Genomic DNA, 27,287 nt, shown 5'->3' with positions numbered 1-27,287 from the left:
TTTTTAGTAACTATTTCTGATCCGATTCTGATCAAACTTAGTTGGTTTATGTCATCAAGATTTCAAGTGTTTTGTGAGCAAGATTTGCACTTTTTGACGAAATTCATTTCAGTTATAAATAATCTCAGCTTGTATGCTTTGCAATTTGTTTGTTTTCTGTTTTTTAAAATAAGACTGTTTATCTGCTTATTAGCTAATTGTGATTGATGCTATTCATTTGTACGCATGATTAAAAAAAACATGGTTTTAAAACAATAAATTAAATATCACAGCTCTATAAACCAGACATGTGGCTTTACTTTTGATGCTTTGCCGATGGAATCTGACAAATCAGTATTTTAAAAGTCAGTGACATACTTTGAAGGTTTAAATCTTGTACAGAGATTAAAATACTTGTGACTGCATAGGATGAGAGTTATTTGGCTGCAGCACAAGAAATGGATCATTAACACAAGCCACATTAAATAAAAAGGGAAGTAGGAAAAAATAGACAATGCTCCATGCCTTCCTGAAGTCAGCACTTTTCTGAATACTGGTCTTTTAATCTCATTTTCAGACATTGACCTGTTCTTGTTATTTACGACTCGATCTGATGTGAGGCGGATCACTCTGAATAGTCCTGATCAGTCTGATGTCGTGATTCCACTGAGTAACATTGAGAGCACAGTTGCAGTGGACTTCGACAGCACAAATGATACAATATATTGGACAGATGTGGGAGCCAACACTATCAGTCGAGCCAAGTGGGATGGGAGCAATGAAGAGGTAACTATGTTTAATCACTGGTATAATAAAACCTTCTTTGGTGGACTCTTCAGATAAAGTATACTTCCTAAATAGATCATTTCTAAAATTTGTGTAAATAAATTAATCTGTAGATAATAACTCCTGATGCAGAGATTTTGAGATCCCTAGACTGTTTTGTTCCGACAGATTTTTCTGTACTTACAATTGATTATGCACAGACTTGATATGTGTTAGCAATAGACATAAACAGCCTTCCATTCTGAAGTACTTTCATTTTCTTTCCTCTGTAAGGAGATGGTGAGAAAATGGTATTGCTTTCTGGGTTATGATAGAATTTTCTTCCTTTTTGTGTATGGTAACAATTTTATATTCATATTTTATAATTATTTAATTTATATCATGGTACTGTTCTTACAGTGAGACATGGTGTCCACTTAACCCTTAACTCTTGCTATAAGTTGACTGGTTCCTAGCTATAATTGGTTGGTTCATGACACTTTTAGTAAAGACCAGTCTAGCAAAATTAAGAAGAAGCAATCAGCTGACATTGACAAGCAGAAATAACAATGGCGTCTTCTTATACATTCAGATTTTCATTTGCTAAATTGTTAAGTTGGTAATAAATAAAATGCAAAGCTCTATAGGTAACTGTTAACCAAATACAAGTTAAAATGTAAAGTAGTTGATACACACAGAAGCCTTTATGCAATGTGGTAAATAAGTGAATGTTATTTGACTGTATATATTCACTCATAACTTGGGTCAAACTACAAACAGTATAGACCCAGATCTGCCATTAGTCCTAACAAGTTTCACAGACACAGATCTGCTTGCACATTATGCAATGGCAGATCTGGGTATGTGCAGTTTGCAGTTGGACTTGTCCATGAGCATATGCATTATTTGTGGGTATCAATTTGCTTGGCATTTTGTATTGGCCACATACCATGCATTGAAGGAATTAGTGAAGTATAAAACTAATGTGAAATTAAAAAGGACTGAAGAAAATGTGTTACGTTAAACCAATGAAACAGAAATTCACTAAATAAGTTGTTTCATAATATTATGCAAAGTGAGACTGAAGAGAGTATACGTTCTCAATTTTGTGTTATGAATGTTTGAAGTTTTCCAAGTGGTAAACTTCAGTATGAATGGAATATTAATGCTTAAGCATGTTAGACATTAATTTTACAAAAGCAACTTGATTTACTGTCTTGACAGAAATTCAAAATGGGATGTAGAAGACATCAACGCAAGACAATCATGCCTTTGCTGTCTTTTCTTGATGGACTTAGCATAGTACACTGAGGAAAAGAAAGAAGTCTGTTGGAAGCACATTTCAACCAAAAATCATTTTGAATCTGTCAGGTTTAATGCTTAAAATGAATTGTTGGATAAATGTTCAAGTAGCCAGGTTCATAATTTTCGATGCTCACATTCCTTCTTCATGCTGGGAGGAGTTGCTGTTGCCAATCATTATGGATCTTATGTAGAGGACATCATGCTGCTGTCAAGTTACTGATGACTTTATTGAGAATTTGAGCAACAGCAATTATCATATGTAGTTTGATGTGTTCATCTTGCCTGTTTAATTTCAGTTAGGTAGATTTCTTTTGCTAGACCTTGCAGTGATGAGACATAGAGTTCTTAAGGCTCATTTAGAGTTTCATGCTCAAATGCTTTGGAGAATATGAGTTAAGTTATATAGAATGAAACAAGTTTTATTTTTGTAACAGATTATTGTTGGGTCAAGCTTGGACAGTCCAGCTGGGCTATCGCTTGACTGGGGCAGTCGAAAGATCTACTGGACAGAAGATGAAATGAACTTGATTGAAGTTGCCAACCTGGACGGCAGCATGCGGTCCATACTCATCTGGGAGGACCTTGACCAACCTCGTGATATCATTGTGGATCCCATCTCAGGGTAAGACTCAAGGCACTGCCAACCTCGCGATATCATTGTGGATCCCATCTCAGGGTAAGACTCGAGGCACTGCCAACCTCGCGATATCATTGTTGATCCCATCTCATGGTAAGACTTGAGGCACTGCCAACCTTGCGATATCATTGTCGATCCCATCTCAGGGTAAGACTCAAGGCACTGCTAAAGTATTAGATACAATCAAAGCTGTCTTAAGCAGCCTCCTCTGGAAAGTGAGAAAAATGGTCACTGAAGAAAGATGGTTGCATAATAGATCTATTTTTCTGCAGTGTTTCGGAGCCTGTGATGAATTTTCTGCTCAGAGTGGACTGTTACTGAATACAGTTCACATTAGAGGCAGATTTGGTTGTGAAGTGAGACATAGCAGCAATTTACCATCAATGTTGCCATTGTTTAAAAAAAATTATGGTTTCGGTTACAGTTTATCATTTACATGCAACTCATGTTCAGCCACCTAATTGTCATCATACTTAATGCAAATTTTTATGAAACAAAGACAATTTATTCTACAGCATGGTCACTAGCACTTCTGACTTTGGAGTCTAGAAAACAGTCACAGAAAATTAACATTAAGGTTTTGGTCCATTTTTTTTTCATTTGCTTGTACTGCGTAAACCCCATGATGAATTTTTTTCATACTTGGGATAAATCTTTATAAAGCTAAAGCAGTTTATTTTGACTAAATTTACCAGAAATCATGCTTACATTAAGGACTTTTATTTTTTGACTAAATTTACCAGAAATCATGCTTACATGAAGGACTTTTATTTTTTGACTAAATTTACCAGAAATCATGCTTACATTAAGGACTTTTATTTTTTGACTAAATTTACCAGAAATCATGCTTACATTAACCCTTTACCTCATACAAGCGTCTTTGGACGCCTCTACTCCATTCGCATGGAAGCGCCTTTTGACGCCTCTGCAAGATTCGCATAGAAGCGCCTTTTGACGCCTGCTGTAAACATCAGCCATTTTGAGATAGTTTTCGTAGCGCCACCTTCGGGGAAAACCCCCCTATTACATACTACATTCATTTTTGTGAATGACAATTACGTCAGATCACGTGGTCGCTATTCATGCACTGGTCGATATCTGCTATTTAAAGTAACTGGGTCGTAATCTCCACTCTCCAAAATGGCAGCCGCGGATTTCATTCAGTACGTACGAAGTTTTCACGATTAGAATAACAACCACGAAAGATTCAATAAATTAGGTAAAGGCTCTGATATTAATGTAGGCAGCAATTAGTTTTTATAAATTATCAAATTCAGATGACTTAGTGATATAGACGCACACGAAAACCTTGTAAATTTCGAGTATCGGAAATGGCAACTACGGTTGGTCACGCGGCCTCACTGACATGACGGTGAACGAGTTCTCTCAAGATTTCGAAGCACATAAAAAAATTCTTCTGTGGAAAATAATTACAAAGCTGTAACAATCGGACATTACTCTTAAATTTTTCCACATATAATATATGTGCACCAAAAATGTAAAATGGTTAAAATTGTTGTTAATCGTAACATACACTAAATTGCTTAACAGTTCACAGGCAGGATTTCATTCAGTACTTACGAAGTTTTCACGAGTAGAATCTCAACCACGAAAGATTCAATAACTTTGGTAAAGGCTATGATATTTATGTAAGCAGCAATTAGTTTTTATTGATTATCAAATTCAGATGACTTAGTGATGTAGACGCAGACGAAAAACGTGTAAATTTCGAGTATGGGAAATGGCAGCTACGGTCGGTCACGCGGCCTCACGGACATGACGGTGAATGAGTTCTCTCTCGATTTTAAAGCACATTAAATATTCTTCTGTGAAAAATAATTACACAGCTATAAGAATCGGACTTTACTCTTCAATTTTTCCATATATAATAGACGTCTACCTTAAACGTAAAATGGTTAAAACTGCTGTTAAACGTAACACCACTACATTGCTTAACAATTCACAGGCATGCCTATGCGGATGCGGTCTGCTAGGTAACAGGTGTTCTATTTATAGCGTGCTGCACTTTGTCACTATGCTCTATGAGGTAAAGGGTTAAGGACTTTTAGTTTTTGACTAAATTTACTAGAAATCATGCTTACATGAAGGACTTTTATTTTTTGACTAAATTTACCAGAAATCATGCTTACATTAAGGACTTTTAGTTTTTGACTAAATTTACTAGAAATCATGCTTACATTAAGGGCTTTTATTTTTTGACTAAATTTACCAGAAATTATGCTTACATTAAGGACTTTTATTTTTTGTACAGATAATGCCAGTCTGCTGTCAAATGTAGCTGCCATTGCTAAAAATAAATAAAAACTTTCCGTAATTTCTCAGATAGCACTAATTGTAATTTCACCAAATTTGATAACATCCAGGGATGAAGGGCTTTCAGATTTATAGAAATGATGCTGGTCTGTCATCAGAAATAGCTACCATTATTTAAAATAGAAAAACCTTTAAATAAGTTCTTCTAAAAATCCCCTAAAAAAGAATGGTCTTTTATGTATATGTTTGATGGCATGTTTAATCAATACTGGCTATATGCTGCTGTCAGTATAATTTGACCAGATTCATTTGTACAAAAATGAAAGCCATTTATGCCAGGATGCTATCAGATCTGGTCATCTGAATTGGACTGAATTTGAGATTAGCATTCAGGCATAAAGGGTCTTCATTTTTGTACAAATTATACCATTTCATAATAAATATGGCTGTGGTTACTAGTTATAAAACAACCTTTAAAATTCATCTTTCTAAACAAAAATGATTAAAACATTTTTCTGAAAGTTGATCAAGTGCATATTTGCATGGCAGGTTTTCAAATTCGTACAAATGATGGCTGATCATTCTTTGGATATGACTGCTGTTACTTAAAATAAAGAAACCTAATAACAGCTTCTTAAAAAGTGCCTAACAAAATTGGATTGAAATAATCATAATGGATTTGTACATTTTAATGAATTACATCAATTGACTCATAAATTTTGCCATCATTATTAAAGTTAAAAGTTAAAATGACTTTCCAAAAACGACTGAACATTTCTGAACCAAAATTGGACAGAAAACATCATGGCACCAAGAGCTTTATAGTATATGCAATGGATGTTGATCTGCCATCTTTTAGGCCCACCTTAGTAAAATATAAAACCTTGAAGAAAAAATATTTCCACAAAAACACTTGACAGAATTTGTCAAGATTTGACAGAAAGTACCTTAGCAGAATGGGATTTATAATTATGCTAGTGTTGCCTATCCACCATCAAATCTGGCAGAAATTACTAAAACAGAAAAATACGGAAATTTTTATCTTGCAAAGCTGTTCATTGGAATTTTACTACTTTTGACAGCATCCTGGTATAAATATGTTTCATTATTGGACAAATTATTTTCATGTACCGTAAAATATTGATGGAGATAGAAAATACATATGCAACAATATTGTGAAATCGTATACAAACAGTATTCCTCTGTGCCAGCTTTCTTAGTCAACTTCTGACATGTATTTGACTATTTAGTATTCGGCAGATGTTAGTAGGGTGAGTGATCTAGGGTGTTGAGAATTTTTTGTTGACTTATCTGTCTGTACCTCATAGTTTGAGTCACTTGTAGCCTGAGACATATTAGTACTGAAAGACAGTACTATTTTGCCCCAAATCAGATTATGAATGGAGGGGCCCTGAGTGGTCTAAAGGGCTCTCCATTACAAATCACTGCCATCTCACCTCTGTCTGCGTGGGTTTGAGTCTCGGATTTGACTAGTATGGGTATGTGAGAAAGCTTGCCAGTAGCTTCTCATGGGTCAGTGGTTCTTTCCAGGGTTTTCTCGGGTTCTTCCTCCACCATTAATACTGGCTGCCATTTATAGCCTATCATGTGCTGAAAAATGGTGTTAAACCCTACAACATCAACAACAACAACAAATTATGAATGTCGCAGTGAGATGGAAGTGTTGTTTTGTAAACTGACATAAACGTGATAGTTATTAGACAGAATCAAGATGGCAGCATTCTTTTGTAAACTGAAATAATCATGATAGTTACCGGTATTAGACAGAATGTTAAGAAGGACATCTATTTAACATTCATGAATGTTAAATGAGTGTGAATAATGTTTAAGGAGAGAATCTGCTTGAATATAAGAAATATTTAGAGAGCTTCAGAAATTTAAAAGAAGAATACATCAGCAATGGAATACAGGGCTCATGTTCAGGACATAAGCATGTGTTACAAGATTTGTTGAGTTGATTTATAATCAGTTGCAATGGAACATTTCACGTGTATTCTAGATACAGTGTGTGTTATTAATAGACTTTGTAAATGTGTCTGAGTTCTTGTACTAATTAGCTTGAATTTAGGCCAGTTTGTGACAAGAACTTGAAACAAAATAATATGCACGTTATTAACAGATTAAAGAAAATCAATGTACATGTTTAATATCATTTTTGTAATTATGATGTGTAATAGGCAGTTTGCACTCTGTGCTTAGATTAAGCTTTTTGTCCATTTATATTACCTCTTGTGGTTTTGGCAGGTATGGTTGATAGTGTCCTTATAACAAATTTGATGCTTAGTATTCTGGCTTGTAGTTATGTGTGTTCAGAATGTTTAGTCTGTTTCATCAACAAATAGGTAGATTCCGCTCTATGATAACCTGATATTTCTTCTGTGTGTAGATACATGTTCTGGACTGACTGGGGTAAGAATGCTAAGATCGAGAAGGCAGGGATGGATGGCCTGATGAAAACTGTCCTGATCAGTGAGAATTTGAAATGGCCAAATGGACTAGCAATAGACTACAAGGAGTCTACACCTAGGCTATACTGGACTGATGCTGGGAAAAACCATATAGAATCAAGTACACAGGATGGGAAGGATCGCAAAGTGAGTGAACACACTTTACTTTAAATCGGATTTAATTTAATTTATGCAAATTCTAGAAACTCAAACTTCTGTGGCTCCTATGTATGTTTGTCTTAGATGGTCTTTGAGGTGAATGACATAAAAAAACAATTTGAAAAATACAATCAACCTTATACTGTCAACCAGGGTCCACCCAAGGTGCAAATCAGGTAAAATAGGTGCCTTATTGCCTGTCGTATTTTAAGTACAGAATCATCTGTTGTGTCTTTTTCTGTTCAAAGAGCAATGTAAGACAATTTAAACGAGTACATTTCTTGCCTTTTGATCCACTTTTGTGTCAGTTTATTGAATATTTATGCTTGCAGTTATGATTCAGTCTATGAGATTCCTGCTGAAAATGTACACATCAAGCTCGAAAAATCAAGTGAAATTGCCTGCATCTGTACCCTAGCTATGAGCCAATTATTATTCTTTGAGGTTTAGAGGCTGATTACTAGTAAAATTAAACAAATTCATTTCATATTTCGTTCTGTAAATGTAGGAAGATAGGACTAGCAACTCGATATATGTCACAAGTTTTCAGTAGTAACCTTTTTTTGAAGTCACACTCTTTTGAGAAAACAAATTAATACAACAAGTTTGCTGAATCAGGCTTAGAAATATTTAGATATTTTCATAAACTTAAGTGTTTCTTTTGATTTATATTATTTAGCACAAATGGTAAGTAAAAATGATTGTTAAACATAATACATTTTTACCTCTGTACATACCTCTCCCTTCTTCCCACCAATTAGTCTCATTCTGGCACTGGGAAATAGTTTCTTAGCCCAAAGATTTGAGTCCGTTGTTAACCATGGGCAACAGATTACACTTTTTCAAGCTGGAACTTTGCAAGCTGTATTTTGTGTGATATAGTAACAAAATATTACGCTCAGGTGAAGGTAGTAGATTAGTTTTAATAGAAATGGTGATTTACCCATTGGTTTAGCAGTCAAAGCATTTAGTTTTTGTAATGGACTGGGTTTTGGAGGGGGTGCTGAGGACTTTGGTTTGTGTAAATTAGAATCAGCACTGAGTCCACTTGCAGCAATTTTAATTAAAAATAAGGAGACTGATAAGATATGTAATTCAGTGATTAGTCAGGTATATACATTGTAGGAAGTGATAGCTTCAAAAACATTGACCAGATAAAATGTTATAGTAGAATGATTATTTGTGTTTCTCAAATTCAGGTTGTTATAGCAGTGGATCTGCCACGTCCATTTGGTCTAACCTTGTATGAGGATAAGCTGTACTGGACAGATTGGATGACTAAGGGAATTCACTCCGCCAACAAGAAAAATGGCTCTGGCCGTGAAACTCTGCAGAGTAACCTTGGCCATGTAATGGATATCAGAGTCTTCCATAGACACCGACAGCCAAGTAAGATTGCTATGTGATACTTACAGCAAAAATGAACAATTTGATTTAATGCAGACACAGCTTTATTTATCCACTTCCAACATGGGGTAAAGGTGTGGACCCATTTTTTTTTCTGTCTGTCAGAAAATGCTAAAAAATATGGCCCCTATTTGTTGAATGTGAAAAGAAAATCACAATCAACATTGGTAGATGAAACCTTTAAATAGAGCTCATTTTACTGTCCAAAGCTGTGCTTAGTGCCCCAGAATTTGATTTAAAATTATTCATCAACTGTAATAAAAATTGACTATTTGGTAAAATTTTCTGTTATTTAAAAAAAAGCAGTTTTCAGTATACTGCATATAACAGCATATGATGAAATATCAATCTGTTACAGTGTCGGTAATGTCTAGTGGCAGATTAAGTTATAAATTGAAATTCATGCTTTATCTTATAATTCGGTTTAATCATCATAAATGTGCCCAGTTGCATTCACATGTGAAAATTGTCAGACAACCACCACAGCGATGCCCACAGCATTTCTTTAAGAACCTAACTTAATACTGCTTGTACTCTGAGCTTTGACTTGCAGAAGTGTTAGTTATAGTGTTAGAATTAATTAAAAGTTGACCTGCATTGTATTATCATGTTAATTAGTCTTTTGTATTGAATCAAGTAAAAGAGGTAGACCAAAAAAGTTAAAAGGCATGCAAATCTCACACATGTTAGAGCTAGTTGTCACAGTTGTGTGTTAAGTCGACCCATTTCAATTAACTAATCTAATACAAAAACACTGTCAGTACTTGTAACAATTAATGTAACTAACCATATTCAGTGGTTTATCATATTCATTTGCTAATGTGATCAGCAATAACATAGATAAAAGCTTAAGTTGTACTAAGTGCATGAAAGGTAGGGTTCATTATGGAAAAGCAAAAGTTCCAAAGTTTATAGTAAACTCAAAATACCTGAATAGCCACTTCGAGGTTTACTCAAGTATCAGCAGAAATTTTTCTATAACTTGCAAACAAATCACAGCATCAGTATTTTACTAATATAACAGTTTTATTGTAAAATCTCTAGTTTGCAACATTTTTGTTTCTCAAAATAAATATCACTCTTTTTATAAAAAAAATAGTCTTATTCTGAATCTACAGTACCACTAGAATGTAAGCCACATTCACATGCAAAACGTGGTGGTGTAATACTCAATATTTTCACTGGTACAAATATGAGTGGATGAAAACCGATCTTTGAGAGATAGAATATATTGAAAATAAAGGTAGTTTATACAGAAAAAAAATTATGAAGAACTTAATTAGTAAAATCTGTTTATTGAAAATTATTTGCAGTACAATTAATAAATGAGTATTCAACCCCTTACTGTTGATGTCCTTTATCTTTAATTTTCAGAGGTCCCTCGGTAATTCATGCCCTACTTTATGCTGTAGTCTATTTTTCATTTTTGGACTATGTTGTGTGTGAGTTATTGAGGCAGAGGTGTATAAACAAAATGTGTCACATTACTCAAGAGTTATTCTGCAACATCTAATCTTAGTAATAAGTTTTCAAAAATGTAATGGGGAATAAATACTGGTATTTCAGAATACTGGCTAAAACAAACAGTTAATAATTGCTTTTTCAGAAAATTGTGTATGAGCTATTTCTTGGGGCGTCTCGCATAAATGACCAGTCTCCACTTTCAACACAGAGATATGTCCATTTACAATAGTTCACAGGTTATTCTGGGTAAAAATGCATTGCTTTGGTCTTCAGCATGTAAAAAGCTTGGTTATAATGATATCTGTTCATTTATTAAATATCTCCATTATTGGTCAAAATGAATGAATGTAATGAATAGAGAATGGTGAAAAAATGTATCCAGTATGAAAAGAATTACTAACTCTTTGTTGCAAAAGTTGTGTTAAATGTGTAATTCATATTATAGTCTCAACCATCTGTGAGATTAACAACGGACAGTGTAGTCACCTGTGCCTGCTAGCACCCCTACCCCGTGGTCACACCTGTGCCTGTCCCACAGGAGTATTAATGATGGAAGACGGAAAGACTTGTCAGAAAGGTAAGGTTTCCCTCATGCACGTACAGAATAACACCTGAATAATAATCAGCAACCAGACGGAATTGTACTTGTAAAAAAGTATGCCAGAAAATAATACCAGGAAGACAGTCAAATGTTAACATCCAAGTTAGTATATCCTTGTGATATTATTCTTTGTTGTGTTAGGTTGTAAACTGTTATTGTTTAAATGCTTTGTAAAGTACTCATAATAGCCTTCTTTATCTTCCACTTTAACAAGCAACATTTATGATATTAAAAAGCAGACTTGGCCATTTGCTTTGAGTTTTAGGCAGTGTCATAAAGTTGTCCTAATTTTAATACTCTACATCATCATCATCTGGATGGATAACTAATGCCATATTCATATAATTGAGTGTTGGGGTGGTGGGTGGAGCGTCGGTATGCATTTCCATTAGCTTATGTCCACAATAGTACAGGTGTCTGTGTGCTTGCATGTAGACACCTGTTTAGGAGATTAAAATGACTGTTGTATATGATTGCTATGCCTTATATATTCGACATTATCCTTTTTTAATGTTGCAGGTATACATTTTCTTGACTACTTCCATTTCCATTTTTATCAGATATGACCAACTTCCTGATATTTGCCCGACGAACTGACATCAGGAAAATATCTCTGGATGTCTCCTACTATGCCAGTGTGGTTTTGCCTATCAGAGAATTGAGAAATGCAATAGCTTTGAGTGTGGATAATCTGGAAGGTAAAAATGAGATTTGATAATTTAGATGGTAAAAGTAAGGTTTGATCATTTGGATGGTCAGAATAAAGTTTGATGATTTCGATGGTAAGAATAAGATTTGATATTTGGATGGTAAGAATAAGAATTGATATTTGGATGGTAAGAATAAGATTTGATATTTGGATGGTAAGAATAAGATATGACATTTGGATGGTAAAAATAAGATTTTATATTTGGATGGTAAGAATAAGATTTTATATTTGGATGGTAAGAATAAGATTTTATATTTGGTTGGTAAGAACAAGATTTGATAATTTTATGGAAAGAATAATTTCTTTTTATTTTATGGTAAGAGTAAGATTGGATCTAGATGGAAAGAATATAGTTTGATCAGTTGGATGGTAGAAATAAGATTTGGTAATTGGATGGCAAGAATATGATCTGGATATTATAGTTTGTCTTTGCTGCATAAGTTTAGTTTCATGACAATACACACACTCAATTCCAGGGAAGGTTTACTGGACAGATACAGTTTTGGACAAAATTATGCGAGCTAATCTGGACGGGTCACAGGTAGAGACTGTGATAGGTAATGGACTGGACACTCCCGATGGCATGGCAGTGGACTACATTGGACGAAAAGTCTATTGGACGGATACAGGCCTGAATCGGATTGAGGTGGCCAACTTGGATGGATCCATGAGGAAGATCCTGTTCTGGGAGGATCTTGACAAACCCAGAGCTATAGCTGTTTATTATGAGGCAGGGTTAGTAGTCATCAGATTAGCTGAGGATTTTTCTGGATATAACGTCATGGTACCCAAATCTGGCAGGGTAACCAGATCAGTTTTCTTTATACTCAGAATTAAGACACTTAAAATGATTTGAGATGGAGAGATTCAGGTCTATACCTCTCATATATCTACATTAAAAATTAATTCTTTTGAAGACTACTTGTCTTCTTAATTTTTTGGCTGAGAATGTTTTTATTTACAAAAGGTTAATTAGATCAAAGTGCTGCACTGCTATTGCTAAGTTAGACCTTGTAACACAGGATTTTCTTTCTTTGAACTGCCAATATAAAATAATTATTCTCAATGTTTTGTGGTTTACACTGGTCTTGCAAAACCCTTGAATTCGATGTCTGGTCTTGAGAAACCCTTGAGAATTAGACAAAGTGGAAAAAGCTCTTGAAAACTCCTTAAATTTGCATTGACAACCCATGAAAAGTCCTTTAATTTTGCTAATATGTGTCTTGTTACTATTGTGTTTTGTTTTCTGTACTTATTTAAATTATTATTAATGTTTGCTTGTGTCATAACAAGGCTAAGTCATTATGGATTATAGATTTTGCTGTCAACAGAATTAAATCTTGAAAATATGCAAATAAAACAATTGGTTGCACAGAGTTTTGATTGAACCTTTGATGGGGTTCAGAATGTATCAATTTCAAAGGTGCTGTTAGATTTGGCAGTAACTGCAAGAAATAGTTATGAGATGCACCTTGATGAGGAAAGACAGAAAAAGGAAACACAGCAGGAGTTATGAAAAAAGGCAACCACACTTGAGGAAATTGAGACTCTGGAAAAGTTTAAGATGAGTTTGAAATCTGATATAGATGATTTTGTTAATTGACATCCTCAATGAGAATGCAGACCTCACAGGGCAACTAACATGGACTATTCAAACTTTCATAAGAAACGATGTAAAGAAAAGGCCTAGGAATTAATTTGGAAGAACATTATGGTGGAATTTCCAGAAAAGTTAAATGTACGGATTGAACATATCTTGGATGATACAATGGAGTGATTTGACAAAGTACACATGCAGCTGGAAAATCAGTAAGACTAACTTTTGTTAGAGTTGTTGTATTTATGTTGTACCAAGACCAACATTTCACAGTTTATTTTATAATTTGGAAGATGGACTCTACATAAACTTTCAATTTCTTTACAGGTACCTGTTTTGGACTGACTGGGGTAAGTTTCCAAAAATTGAACGCTCCTATTTGGATGGGCAGGAACGGACTGTTATTGTGATGGAAGATCTTGGCTGGCCAAATGGACTCGTAGTTGACAAGCCAGATCGACTGATATGGGCAGATGCCAGGACTGAGGTATAATTTATTTTATTTCATAACCATTATATCTTGCATTGTTGATTTGGCATTTGATATGGATGTTCAGTATGCATTTCCGTATCACACATCCAGACTTGAACTAATAGTTTTCGGTAATGTCTGAATGTTTATATTAGATGCACTGAATCTAAAAGAGGGTGTATGTGAAAGTTATATAGTTGCATTCATACTTTTTACTGAACTAGGAGAAAGGGCTTGATTGATATGGCATAAGAACACATTTTGTCTGATGGCCTTGACACATATCCCCATGCTAAATCAAAACAGATGTAGTTTTAAGTATGCCTGGTCTGAATTAGCAGAGAGCAGAAATCAAAACAATCAAAATGTGTATGTAGTTTAATGTATGCTGAGTCTCCATAAGCAAAAATTCAAAATGTACATAGTTCTATGTATCTAAGGTCTGAAAAAGCTGAGAGCAAAACATAGGTATCTCTTCTCTGAAATGCAGTGTTGTCGTTGTCATTAACAAACTGAAGACTTTGTGTAAAACTTTTCGATAAAGTTTCTGAATGATATAACAAACATCAAAGAACAATCATGGGCAAGGCAAAGCAGTCAACTAAAATATTTGAACATAGGCTAGACAAAGTAATCCACTAAAACTTTATTTGAACATGGGCAAGACAAAAGTGATTCTTGTGCATGTATATGCATTTAATAGAAAACTCATAATGAATTCGAGTGCATTGGAAATTAATCAGCACTAATAAAATTTACACACATAACCCACATTTTGTCAGTCACTTGTGCAAATTGCCAAAGAGTATCTTGTGTATTACAGAGTTACTCTCTGGTACTGTTGATGCTTGCTTATAAGTTGATTCAGTGTGCCATGGATCTATACAGTATAGATCAGGATGGTAGTTCAGGGTTTGTGTAGTTTGCAGTTGGAATTGACCTATAGGCCAGCATGTATGGTACATCTGACATAAGATACCGTGTGCGAAATACTGTAATTTTAAGTTTAGTCTTTTGGGTACTGTCATCTGTAAGGTTTGAGAGACGGCTGGAATATATAGTTAAATATGTACAATGTTTTATAATTTCATTCTCAGAAATTGTCCATTAAATAGGCACATTATGTTTTAAAATTTAATTCTCAGGAATGCTCAACTTGTAAAAACCATCATAAGATTTTATTAATGGGCTCAGTTTTTTTAAATTTGCAGTGGAGATATTGTGATACCCTCCATCTGTCCAGCTGTCCCTTACCACATCATCACAGTATTATATACACATCCATATTAAAAAAAAACATATACAAAATATATTGCACATTAAAGTTTTTGACTCCTTTATCACTGCCTATGGTAGGGGAGTTTGGTGTATTGAAAAGCCTGGAGATTTGCAATCATATGCTATCAAAGTTGTTGCATTTATTTTTGTTTGTTTTAAATATCACTCATTCTGTTAGTGGTTTTTTTTACTACTGTTGCAAGATTTGGCAGGATGATGATATGAGCAAAATAATATGAACTTTAGACTTGCCCCTGGACAAAGTAAATCTGTTTCCAGTTCACTGCAATACAGGATGTTAATACAGAGTAGCATTTTTACTGTAATCAACTGTGTCCTTAAGATAAGTCCATTTCGATCAATGCATGTTTGTCAGATATAAATAGCAATGGTCTGATGGTAATGGTCGATTGAGAAGAAGAAAAGAAAGGAATTTTTCATGAGCTGTAACCTTGGCCTTGGCACTTGGTAAGGATATTGTTAAAATGCAGTGATATTACAGTCCACTTTTAGGCAAGCATTAACATCACTAATGTATTCCCTTACTAGACATGGGGTTTGGCGGTGGGGGTGGAATAATATGGAGATGCTAATGAACATTTTTCATTTAATTTGGATTTGATTTGTAAGCTCAAGAGATATTTATATCTCATGTCTTATATTTTAAGACTTAGATGTAACAGTAAACAGTTTCATTCTCAATAGTTCATGTGCATCGTAATTTGTCAATCCATTGCTATGTTGTTCCTTCTTTTCGTTTCAGAAAATAGAGACATGTAACTTATTTGGGAGAAATCGTAAAGTGTTGGTGTCCTCAGTCATTCATCCTTATGGTCTAGCTGTATGGAAGGATTACATTTTCTGGACAGACTGGGAGAAGACCTCCATTTTTCAGGCCAATAAATACACTGGGGAGGAGTCTAAAGAACCAGTCCAGAAAAAGCTGTCAGGGCTGATGGACATTCATGCTGTGCAAATGGATGATTTTGGTAAGTAATTACTCTAATGATTTACCAAGATAATATGAAAAAATATAAGTTTTTTTTAACATATGAAATATACTAGACAACAAAATAGTAAAAGTAATCCATATTGTTTTTCTTATTTTATAAAAAGTGTGATATCGTGTCATAATGCCATGAATGATGTTATACACTAAACAAACACATGAAAAAAGTATCTAATAGAATGTAATGTTAGATCTAGGTCATTTCACTATTTTACTTTTACATCTGTGAATCTCAGCATGATAATATACTTAAAAGTAATATAAGCAGTTTAGAGCTGAGATGAATAACTGAATATTCAAATTAGAATAATTGTTCACAAATATTTGAACAGAAAATATGTATTTAAATATATGAATTTTAGTGGGTAGTGACACCTCTAGTAGACTCAACAGTCAGTCATGCTGACCACAGGTACTTCTTTGGGTCAATTAAGGAAAGGAAACTATTAATAACACCAAATCCATATCTCCTCATGAAAAAGACAATGTAGCTAACTTGTTAATTAGATTTGTTTCAGCTCTAAAGCAATGTGAATGACATTGTCAGAAACAGATGTCATATTGGCTCATAACTCACTTTTAATCAATTGAGTATCATAGATTCACAGTTGTATGCATGAAATCCTAGACTGATGCTGCATGTCCATTGTGTTATCAATTAAAAATAGTAAATGAGCTTATGAATTCCTAGACTAATACTCCACATGCATTGTATTATCAATTAAAAATAGTAAATTAGCTTATGAATTCCTAGACTAATACTCCACATGCATTGTATTATCAATTAAAAATAGTAAATTAGCTTATGAATTCCTAGACTAATACTCCACATGCATTGTATTATCAATTAAAAATAGTAAATTAGCTTATGAATTCCTAGACTAATACTCCACATGCATTGTATTATCAATTAAAAATAGTAAATTAGCTTATGAATTCCTAGACTAATACTCCACATGCATTGTATTATCAATTAAAAATAGTAAATTAGCTTATGAATTCCTAGACTGATACCCAGCATGCATTGTATTATCAATTAAAAATAGTAAATTAGCTTATAAATTCCTAGACTAATACTCCACATGCATTGTATTATCAATTAAAAATAGTAAATTAGCTTATGAATTCCTAGACTGATACCCCCCCATGCATTGTATTATCAATTAAAAATAGTAAATTAGCTTATAAATTCCTAGACTAATACTCCACATGCATTGTATTATCAATTAAAAATAGTAAATTAGCTTATAAATTCCTAGACTAATACTCCACATGCATTGTATTATCAATTAAAAATAGTAAATTAGCTTATAAATTCCTAGACTGATACTCCACATGCATTGTATTATCAATTAAAAATAGTAAATTAGCTTATAAATTCCTAGACTAATACTCCACATGCATTGTATTATCAATTAAAAATAGTAAATTAGCTTATAAATTCCTAGACTGATACTCCACATGCATTGTATTATCAATTAAAAATAGTAAATTAGCTTATGAATTCCTAGACTGATACCCCCCATGCATTGTATTATCAATTAAAAATAGTAAATTAGCTTATGAATTCCTAGACTGATACCCCACATGCATTGTATTATCAATTAAAAACAGTAAATTAGCTTATGAATTCCTAGACTGATATCCCACATGCATTGTATTATTGAGTGAAAGTAGTAAATTGGCTTTTGAAGGTACATCATTTGTTGGTAAGGCTTTTTTTAGAAACTGCAGATGACAGTCTTGTTAAGTTTTGGATAAAAATTAAAATTTAAGCTTTTCTCACTTTGTTCATATCAGTGAGTGCCAGGATTGTAAACAAGTGTGCTAAGAACAATGGTGGCTGTAGTCATATGTGCCTACCCAATCCATATGGTACAAGTTGTGCCTGTCCCACAGGGTTACAGCTCCGTACAGACCAGAGGACATGTGAATCAAGTGAGTACCGTTCAGAGGTTGATGCATGACAGAGGATAAATCTGTCATTTGTGATGGCCTAGTTATAATTATTTATAAAATACTCTTATTCTGTGACCCTTTTTAGCTTTAGTAAGTGCATGCTATTGAAAGGAAATAAACACCAGTTGTATATCCATGTACATCAGGGGTGGGCAAGATAGGTCAGCAGGCCAGATCAAGCCATTGACCTGGTTTTGTCCATTGATTGTGGCTTTAAAAATCATTTATCTGGCCTGTGCCCTGCAGAAAGTTACCCATGTTTGATCTACATTGTGTTATTAGGACTTGTCAAAGCTGAAACAAATTTCAAAGTGAACAATTATTTTTTTTTGTTCAGTGCAATAGTGTTTCACTTCGCATTGACCATAAAAGTTGAAACAAACTTTAATCACAAAGTGAACAACTAATTGTTTAGTTCAGTGCTGTGGTGTTGCACTTAGCATTGACCATAGCTATATATATCCCATTTTCTACTACATTTATGCGCTTGATGAAAGTTTATTGGAAATGCATGTTTTCAAACAGAAAGATTACAATTAGAAATTTTTGGCAAGGCTTTGTTTAGATTGATGAAGTGTATTTTAACTGATCTGTCTCGCCCTTTTTTTTAGACAGGACTGAAATTTGAGGATTTTAATTTTGAGTGTTTTACTTTAAAACGTAATTGAATAATATCATGATAACAAGCAGTGTAAGAGTTCAGTAAGTTCTGACAAGTTTTGGGTAGAAAATGATCATCAGTCTTTCAATCTTAATGGAATCATTTTTTCCCACCACAGTGCCAGTATAAGAGTTCAATAAGTTCTGACAAGTTTTGGGTAGAAAATGATCATCTTTCTTTCAATCTTAGTGGAATCATTTTCTATCCACCATAGTGCCACTGTAAGAGTTCAATAAGTTCTGACATGTTTTGGGTAGAAAATGATCATCTTTCTTTCAGTCTTAATGGAATCATTTTTTTTCCGCACCATAGTGCCCGAGGAGTACCTGTTATTTGCCAGTCGAAACAGCATACGACGCATTTCCCTCAGTATGCCTGACCACACAGATGTCTTTTTGCCACTGAATGACCTTCACAATGTCATTGCTCTTGACTATGACTACAGGGACAGAAAACTCTATTTCACTGATGTACAGTTGGATGTTATTAGGTAAAGATTCAGTTGTCTTCTTTGAATATACATTACACACAACAGTAAAACTACCTTCGGCAAGAAAAGTGGTGCAAAGTAAATCCAAAATGTTGTTAGCTCTTGTAGATGGGATGTTAGTTCGTTTTGATCATAGTATACGTTATTGTTCAGTTAAAGTGGCTTGTCTCTTTGAGTTTCCTTAGGAAGATGGTTTTAGAGATTTAGAAGTATTTGATATGCAGTCTTTTTACTGAGGATTTCATCCACTGAAAATATTGATATCATTGATATTGACTAAATGTACTTAAAGCAGAAGTAAATGAAAGTTAATTAAAATATTGTAATTAGTAAATTGAAAACTGTCCAAAAAGAAATTTATACAGTCAAGCAAATAAAGAACTGCAGACCTGCAAAATTAACATTTTCTTTAAGAAACTTGTTTAACTAATAGCTTTAAATATCAATACATCATGCACAGAGTCCCTTGCTTAACAGACAACCCATTCATTGATATTAGTATGACCTCATTAGAAGGATGGTCTCTTGCAAGGGAACAAAATGGTAACAATATGCTATGATGCAGGGCAATTGGCCTCTTATTAGGTGTGTCCTGAATTGAAAGGGGGCATCATAAAACAGGAACCGCTTTTTTCTTGAGAAGGCAACAGTTTTATTACAGTATCAGTTGAAGTTGGCTAACCATAATACGTTTGTATTGCAGACGAGCAAACCTTAATGGCACGGACATGGAGACTATTGTGTCTCACAATCTGTCCACAACCGATGGATTGGCAGTAGACTGGATTGCCAGGAACCTCTACTGGACTGATACAGGTAATACAGCTGAATCATGACGTGTCTACCAGTCAGTACAATTTTGACGCTTTCTCATGATTCCCCTATTACATGATTATTCCTTTGACCTCTGGTCATTTGTGTGTGCTGCTTTAGCGGGGTCATGCTTCATTCAGAAGGGGTAAAAACTGAGCTCATTTAATTGAATTATGGCATTCTTCTTTCAAGAAAACATTAACAGTCATGCATTACATTACATTCAGTCAATAATAGTCCTGTGATAAAAAAGACCGGACTGAAAATATTGTGAGACTAAATCTGTCTCTCAGTTTAGATCCTAAGGTATCATTGGTCAGATCTGTAGAATTTATCTGATGCCCGTCACATGGAGAGTTTTCCGTTGTTTCAGATGAAATCATTTGAGTGAAACAAGAAGTTATAAAGTATGTCTAGAAACTCTTTTTCAGAGCATTATGCTTTCTTGTATGTGGAGACGTAATCTTATATGTGGTAGAATTATAATTTTTTAAACAATGCTTGGTATCAGACTTTCATTTAATATAATTGAAATTTTGTACAGCAACATTAAAAAGGAGTTTGTTGTTGATATCACGTGACTATTGGACTTCGGATGTTGTTGTTTGAGATTTGTGAAGTCATGTGACTATTAATTCATTCAGTTATAAGTCGATATAACCTAGTTTAAATTTGCTAAGTCCACTGGTAAGCTATCTTACGATGGCGGCAGATTCCAAATTTTTGTTATGTAATTGCTCTGAACCCACACTCCATCCAAGATGTCCAAATGTGAAAAATGGGGTTGGAATATTCGGCGGAAATCCGAATTAGAAAAATTTTAAATCTCTGTGCTGAACTTAGGTGCGAAACTATTACACAGTGGCATGTAGCTTGAAGCATTGGTTTCAGATCTTAAATGGAATGCAGGAGAAATTGGAAATTGTCATCCCTTTTGTTATGTATTAAGAAACGATAAAAGCCCTTGTGTCAGTACAGGTTTGGGACTGGTTTATTAAACTACAAGAAGACAAGTTGATTTTACAGAAAATTCAGTCCTTGTTTATACAACAATATATAATTTTGAAGGTTTTTTGTTAAATTTAAATCAACCCATTTGTAAATGTCTTTAAACAATGGAATTTTTAACCAAATTGTCTAAAGAAGTTTAGGTTGGTTGAAAAATCTTGTTTGAGATTTTATTGACACACATAAATTCAGGGTTAACTTTTTTCATTACAAGATAAGATTATAATATTTTGCATTTGTTGGGTTTTTTCCATACTGTGATAGGAAATCTTTGCTTTGTATAACATGCACACATATTTCTCTTGAATTCTTAAGAATTAAAGGTTTGAAAGGAAGCAAAATAATATATGCTCATTATGTTGTTTCCATTTAGCAACATAATGCAGGTCAGCAAAGTAAAGTTAGAATTTGTATTCTGTACATTGAAATGGCTTTAAATGCCAACTTATGGGAATATAGTCAAATTTGTTTCATGTGACTCATCTTGTGGTTTTCTACATGATCATCTTTTCTGACTTAGATGTTTTGTAGTCTTGAAAGAGAAACATCTTCAGATTTGGAAAATGCATGTTTTATAATCCAAAATGTTCTTTAATTCCATTCAGTAATGGTCATTTGTTAACCATGAACAAATTATTTTCATCCTGGGAAAATCCTGGAAAAGACCTGGAAATTTATATTTAGAAAAGCGTGGGAACCATGATTCTTATATGTTGACAAGTCTTGTTAGATCGAATTATATCAACATAGTTTGGTTGAAATTTTTAAATGGTTGCTTTCACATTGGATCAAGAAAATGATGGAAAATATTAAGAAATCAAATAATACTCAGTGGTTATAAAATTACTATTAGTTTAGCTGTTTTTATAATTTAAAAAAAAAGATTAAAGACAATTTAATTTTGCTAATATTAAAAAAAAAATCATGAAAATCAGTAAATCTTGATTGTCAGATAAAATGGGTTTAATTTTCACGATGCTGAATACAGTGTGCTCATTTATGATCTTTTGTCAAAACAGTAGTTGTTTAAATTAGTTGTAGTAAAACTATATTTCTCTGCTCATTTTTTTCAGGTCGAGATGTTATTGAAGTGGCATGGTTAGATGGGTCCTGCCGCAAAGTCCTGGTGAAGGAGGATCTGGATCAACCAAGAGCCATTGCCCTCTATCCCAAGAAAGGGTACGATATAGGGATCCATTTCGTATAAGGGCTTCATTGAAGCCAGTAATGTGTCTGTGTCCCAATTAAACATATATCCTGAATCAGCAGAAGTCCAGGTATTAGAAATTTACTCCAGAAAATGATAAAATCAGTTGGTTTATTTTTGTTCCCAAGATGATGATTCCTAGCTTCATGGCCAGTTGCCCAAGAAAATTCCCAAGGTCTGTTATGGGTGGTCATTGGAAATAACATTTATGAAAGGAGTTTCATAATAACATGGCCACAAGCAGCTTGCTGTAAGTGGCATACATAAACACAAGTGAGATTTGTTTTTAATGATAAAAGTGCAAAAGACAGTATTTGTCAACAAGAACATTAGATTTCCTTTTCATAATAATGCAAAGATGCTTTCTCAGCATGAAATATGAGATTTTTTTTTATTGTGAAAGTGCAAAGACTTTTTCTCAGCATGAACATGAATCGAGATTTCTTTTGAAATCATGAAATTGCAAAGACAATTTCTTACATGGACATCAGTTAGACTTCTTTTCTTCATAATGTGCAAAGACTGTTACTCAACATAAACATGAGAGATTTTGTGATCATGAAAGTGCATAGACTCTTGATCAACATAAACATGGAAGATATCTTTTTAATCATAAATGTGCAAAGACTGTATCTCAAATGTTTTGCAAAGTAACATGGTGAGATGTTATTTCACAGTGTAGGACATACACTATTTATGATATCATTAAAGTTTTTGAGGTGAGATATTATGAAATTATGATGGTGACCTGTTATTTCAGACTGTAAGACATGCCAACATTCATAATGTAATATAGTTTTTGAGATTAGATATTGTGATACAGTTATGGTGAGATGTTATTTCGTGTTATATTGGCATATCAATATTTATGCTATAATATTTTATTCTGCGATTCTGTGCTGTGATGCATTGAATATATATGCCTGTCTAACTGCAGATAACAAAATAATTTTAAAACAAAATTCAGAGTTATGGTTGTTTTTACAAGTTTCCTAATTACTGTAGAAGAATGAAATAATCGTTAGTAGGCAAATTGGAGCTTACAGTGTTTTATCTGTGACATGAGATAAATCCCCTCTTAATTTAAGAAATCCCTGTTTTCAGCATAATGATTCTGAGGGACCTATGAAAAATTGAAAAGAGGATGCCAGTTGGCTGGACATGGACAGTGAGAAAGTTGTGTGTATGCACGAGTGTGTGCGACTTTTTCATGGTTCAGTACTATTTTATGATTGAACTGGGAATTGTCAGTAAAATGCATTTTCTAATGAAGTTGTTTTCTTTTCTGTATAAATTACCATTATTTTAAAGACAACTAACATATGAATGATTGTTAAAAATATTACTTTGAACATGCATCACATGATTTTTGCATGTGAATATGGATATATTTGAGTGCTATTGCTGATTCATATCAAAATAAGATTTCCTTTTTTCAGAAACTATGGACATTTAATTTGTGAAACAACAACTATCATCATTGAAACTGTTTTACTATAAAAACATGGTCAATGCTTAATTGGATTTACACAGAAACGCTTGCAGACATAGCTGTTACAGTAGGTTGTCACTTTTCATGTTGGAATAGAAGAGGGCATGTCACATTTGTGATGATTACAATGAAACTGAATTAAAAGATGGAACTAAGAAATGAATTTCACTTGCCAAAACTTTTATAGTATTTATTTCTTAATGTTGATTCCAATTTTCAGGCACTAGCTGCCATTTTCAACAATAAAATGAGCAAAATATCAAACTTCATTTACCGGTTTTTCATCATGTTTAACAAGTAGGGGCCAATTCTTTTGGTATTTTCTTGAAAAAGATTGGAACCATGCCTGACACCACATTATAAGGGGATTTTGAAAGTTATCTAATTGTGAGTTATTGAGGAAGAGATGTATAAGGGGTCTATTACTAGATAATGTTCTCATATAAAAATTGCCCTATCCTCAAAAATTGAAAATGACCCTTTTAAAAATGAGATGGAATTCGTGTGTGTGTTAAACTCTTGGATAAATCATTGCATTTATACCATGGCACAGCTAGAGTATAAGTATCTTTGACCTCAAAATATTTGCAATCCATGTTTCACCGTCAGTTTTGTCATATGGCCTATGCTTCAGGCAAAGATCTGTATATTCACTTCTTTCATTTAGTTCAATTTTTGTAAAGGATTTTGTGGTTGCATTAACCACAGATTTCATGACCCATGGCAAGCTGTTCTGCTTTTACTGAAACGCAACAACATTTTTGGCTGTTGAAAATGGTATATATACAGTCTTGGGTTTGGAGTTGAGATATTCAAAGGCACCATGACAGGAAGCCACAAATTTGGATATAAAATTGCACTGGAATCTATTGTTACATAAACAAATCCTTTGTTCATATTGACAAACCACCCTTACTCGGCATTGTTATATTATAATCCGCTTATGTTGATGTCTGGCCTTAATACTCTTTGCTGTAATATAACCCAAATAATCAGGCTACCTGACTAGCTACAATTGACCACCTCTAAAGACAGGAACCAATCTACCAGTCAGGTGCAATTTATTTTTCTTGTTGAAAAACATACCAGAAAAAATAGTTTTGCTTAAACTTCAAAGAAAACTGATTACCATTGAAGCATCTTTCATTTTGTATAAGTACTAAGCATATGAAAAAACATTCTGTCTCCATCAGTGTTTTGCAATTATTTGATGTTGCCGTGGTAATAACAAACAGGCATTTGTTTGGTCCTTCAGAAAGGGCCTTTAAGGAGAAGGAAGACAGCAATAAACTTAAATAAAAGTGATTGGAACATTTTTATTATGCCATGAAAGTTTCCTGTTAAAGCAAAAACAAAGTCATGCATACAATATCTACCAGTGGCAGCATAAGACCCAAATTAAGGTTCCAATATTTTGAAACAATATATATCTGGCCATCAAGTTAAATGAAGATGGGACATCTCGCAAGAATGTTAAACCTTTTAATTTGTTCACATAGTGTCATTTCCCTATGAATAGCCTCATTCCCTTTGGTAGCCTCTACATCATGGTAGTTTTCTCTGGCTGACCAAAATCTAGGCCAATTTAAGTACATATACATGTAGCATATAAACAACTATGCAGCCACGTGCTACTAGGAAAATAAATATCAGAATGAATTGTTTCATGAAATGTGTTTATTGACAATGGAAAATAGATCAAACGAGGAATACCTTTATATATATATATATATATATATATATATATATATATATATATATATATATATATGTTTTAGTTGTATTTTCTAATGGGATTTGACTGATACAGAAATTTTCTAACATGATCTAATACTCGAATTCATGGATATTTCATATGCATGTATATTATTTAACACACTGTGGAGTGTACTACACAAACATAAGTTGTCGATAAAAAAATATATTTCAGGTTAGTTGTCCTTCTTTAATCAAAATTTCCTTTTTTTTTCCCCCGGTGTAAAATTCATGTCACTGACAACAGGTCATCTCTTAAAAATTCCACTAGTATGTGAAAATTCAATTTATTTTCAGACCCCCCCAACTTACGTAAACATCTACTTATGTTGGCAATATTGGCTTGGTCCCATGTATGTTGAGATAAACGGATAGTACTGTATTATGAAAATGGTGATATTTTTTAAAATAAAATTGCCGACAAAATATTGAGGTTGGTAATTTTTTTTTGGCAACAACTTTTTTAAATCCAGCACCAGCCTTGCCAACAGATATGTCAGTTTTAACAAAACCATGACAATTTACACACCAAAGGATGCACACAAGATGGTTTGCTTCATATTTTACATTCAGCATTACTTTTTAAGGCCTGAGATTGTAACTAGAGACATGTACACAGTCACTTGAATAGAGTCTTCATGTTATCCATACTCTATGTCTTTTCAGTTTAATGTTCTGGACAGACTGGGGAGTTGTGCCAAAGATTGAAAAAGCTTTCCTAGATGGCTCCAATAGAAAAGTTATTGTTGACACTGACCTTGGTAAGAATACTTATAAGAATTTTTCATATAATGGAACTTGAGAAAACTGTGCCTTGTTTTCTAAAATCCTGTGGTTTCATTAGTCCCAGATCTCATATTCATTACTTAATTTCCCATAACATTCTCATCAGTTTTGAATTATACCCAGTTTGTTGTTTTAAGTTTTACACATTTTTCAATAAATTATTTGCATGCTTTATTGTTTGCCATCTTGCGTGTACTTTGAAAAATAGATTTTTTTTTCATTCCATCAAGTTTGAGAGTCGAGAGTCTTGGAATATCCTTGTCAAACTTTAAGTAATCTGTTTTGTTTTGCCAGTGACAGCTGTAGCAAATTATAAAAATAATCAATCACCAAGATATTATTTGTTTGTCTGGACATTACGCATCCAGCTTCCATTTCAAACCTTATTGCTTTTTTAAGAGGCATTACACTGTTGCTTTATATACCATTAGACTGTTATCGTGATTAGTACATTAATAGATTAGAACTATTCTTAAAGGTATATTGTCCAAAAGTTCAGGATAACATAGGATAGGGGATGAGGGTTCATTGGTAGGTTGGTATGGCAGTATTGATAAAAAATTTATTGACATGATAAATTTAAGGTTTTCAGCTCTACTGGTCATAGACCAGAAGAGCTTATGAGATAGTCTGTTGCCAATTGTTTGTCATCTATTGTCCAAAAGCACAAGTTTGGCCATGTCATTCATGTTGAAGGCAGTTGTTATCACTTCCACTCCTGAATGCCATAGCAGCCATCTTTAAAATTTTGTTTTTGCTACTCCTGAATGGAATGTCATATCATGAAATTTTTTTTACATCTTCTCCCCAATTAATGGCTATATCAAAATGGGGTTTTCACCAGTGGTCTTATGATATCAATTTGGTTGCAAATGAAAATGGTGCAGTCATACTTCCAATATGGATGCCATGTCAACCGTCTTAAAAATCTTGTCACTACCAAAAGACTTCTTGTAATATCCACTTTGTCCTAAATGAAAATGGTGCCAAGC

At 33.7% G+C, this 27,287-nt stretch overlaps 1 protein-coding gene across 1 annotated transcript in view; it reads left to right on the top strand.

The window, feature by feature from the left end:
- The window catches only part of LOC149785160 (low-density lipoprotein receptor-related protein 4-like), a 172,658-nt gene that overhangs the window by 124,336 nt on the left and 21,035 nt on the right, over positions 1 to 27,287 (top strand). Inside the window, exons 16-29 of the mRNA XM_089978939.1 lie at positions 557 to 765; positions 2,484 to 2,671; positions 7,368 to 7,575; positions 8,787 to 8,976; positions 10,904 to 11,035; positions 11,620 to 11,757; positions 12,245 to 12,503; positions 13,693 to 13,852; positions 15,879 to 16,104; positions 17,925 to 18,062; positions 19,057 to 19,234; positions 19,938 to 20,050; positions 22,129 to 22,234; positions 26,176 to 26,270. Of these exons, the coding sequence (XP_089835065.1) occupies positions 557 to 765; positions 2,484 to 2,671; positions 7,368 to 7,575; positions 8,787 to 8,976; positions 10,904 to 11,035; positions 11,620 to 11,757; positions 12,245 to 12,503; positions 13,693 to 13,852; positions 15,879 to 16,104; positions 17,925 to 18,062; positions 19,057 to 19,234; positions 19,938 to 20,050; positions 22,129 to 22,234; positions 26,176 to 26,270 (2,340 nt within the window). The remainder of the gene's footprint in view (positions 1 to 556; positions 766 to 2,483; positions 2,672 to 7,367; positions 7,576 to 8,786; positions 8,977 to 10,903; positions 11,036 to 11,619; positions 11,758 to 12,244; positions 12,504 to 13,692; positions 13,853 to 15,878; positions 16,105 to 17,924; positions 18,063 to 19,056; positions 19,235 to 19,937; positions 20,051 to 22,128; positions 22,235 to 26,175; positions 26,271 to 27,287) is intronic.

Source organism: Sinohyriopsis cumingii, chromosome 13, assembly GCF_028554795.1.
Source record: "Sinohyriopsis cumingii isolate HCF-2022 chromosome 13, ASM2855479v2, whole genome shotgun sequence".
Taxonomy (NCBI): domain Eukaryota; kingdom Metazoa; phylum Mollusca; class Bivalvia; order Unionida; family Unionidae; genus Sinohyriopsis; species Sinohyriopsis cumingii.
The sequence above is the reverse complement of the archived record's forward strand: the minus strand, read 5'-3'. Positions and strand labels throughout refer to the sequence as shown.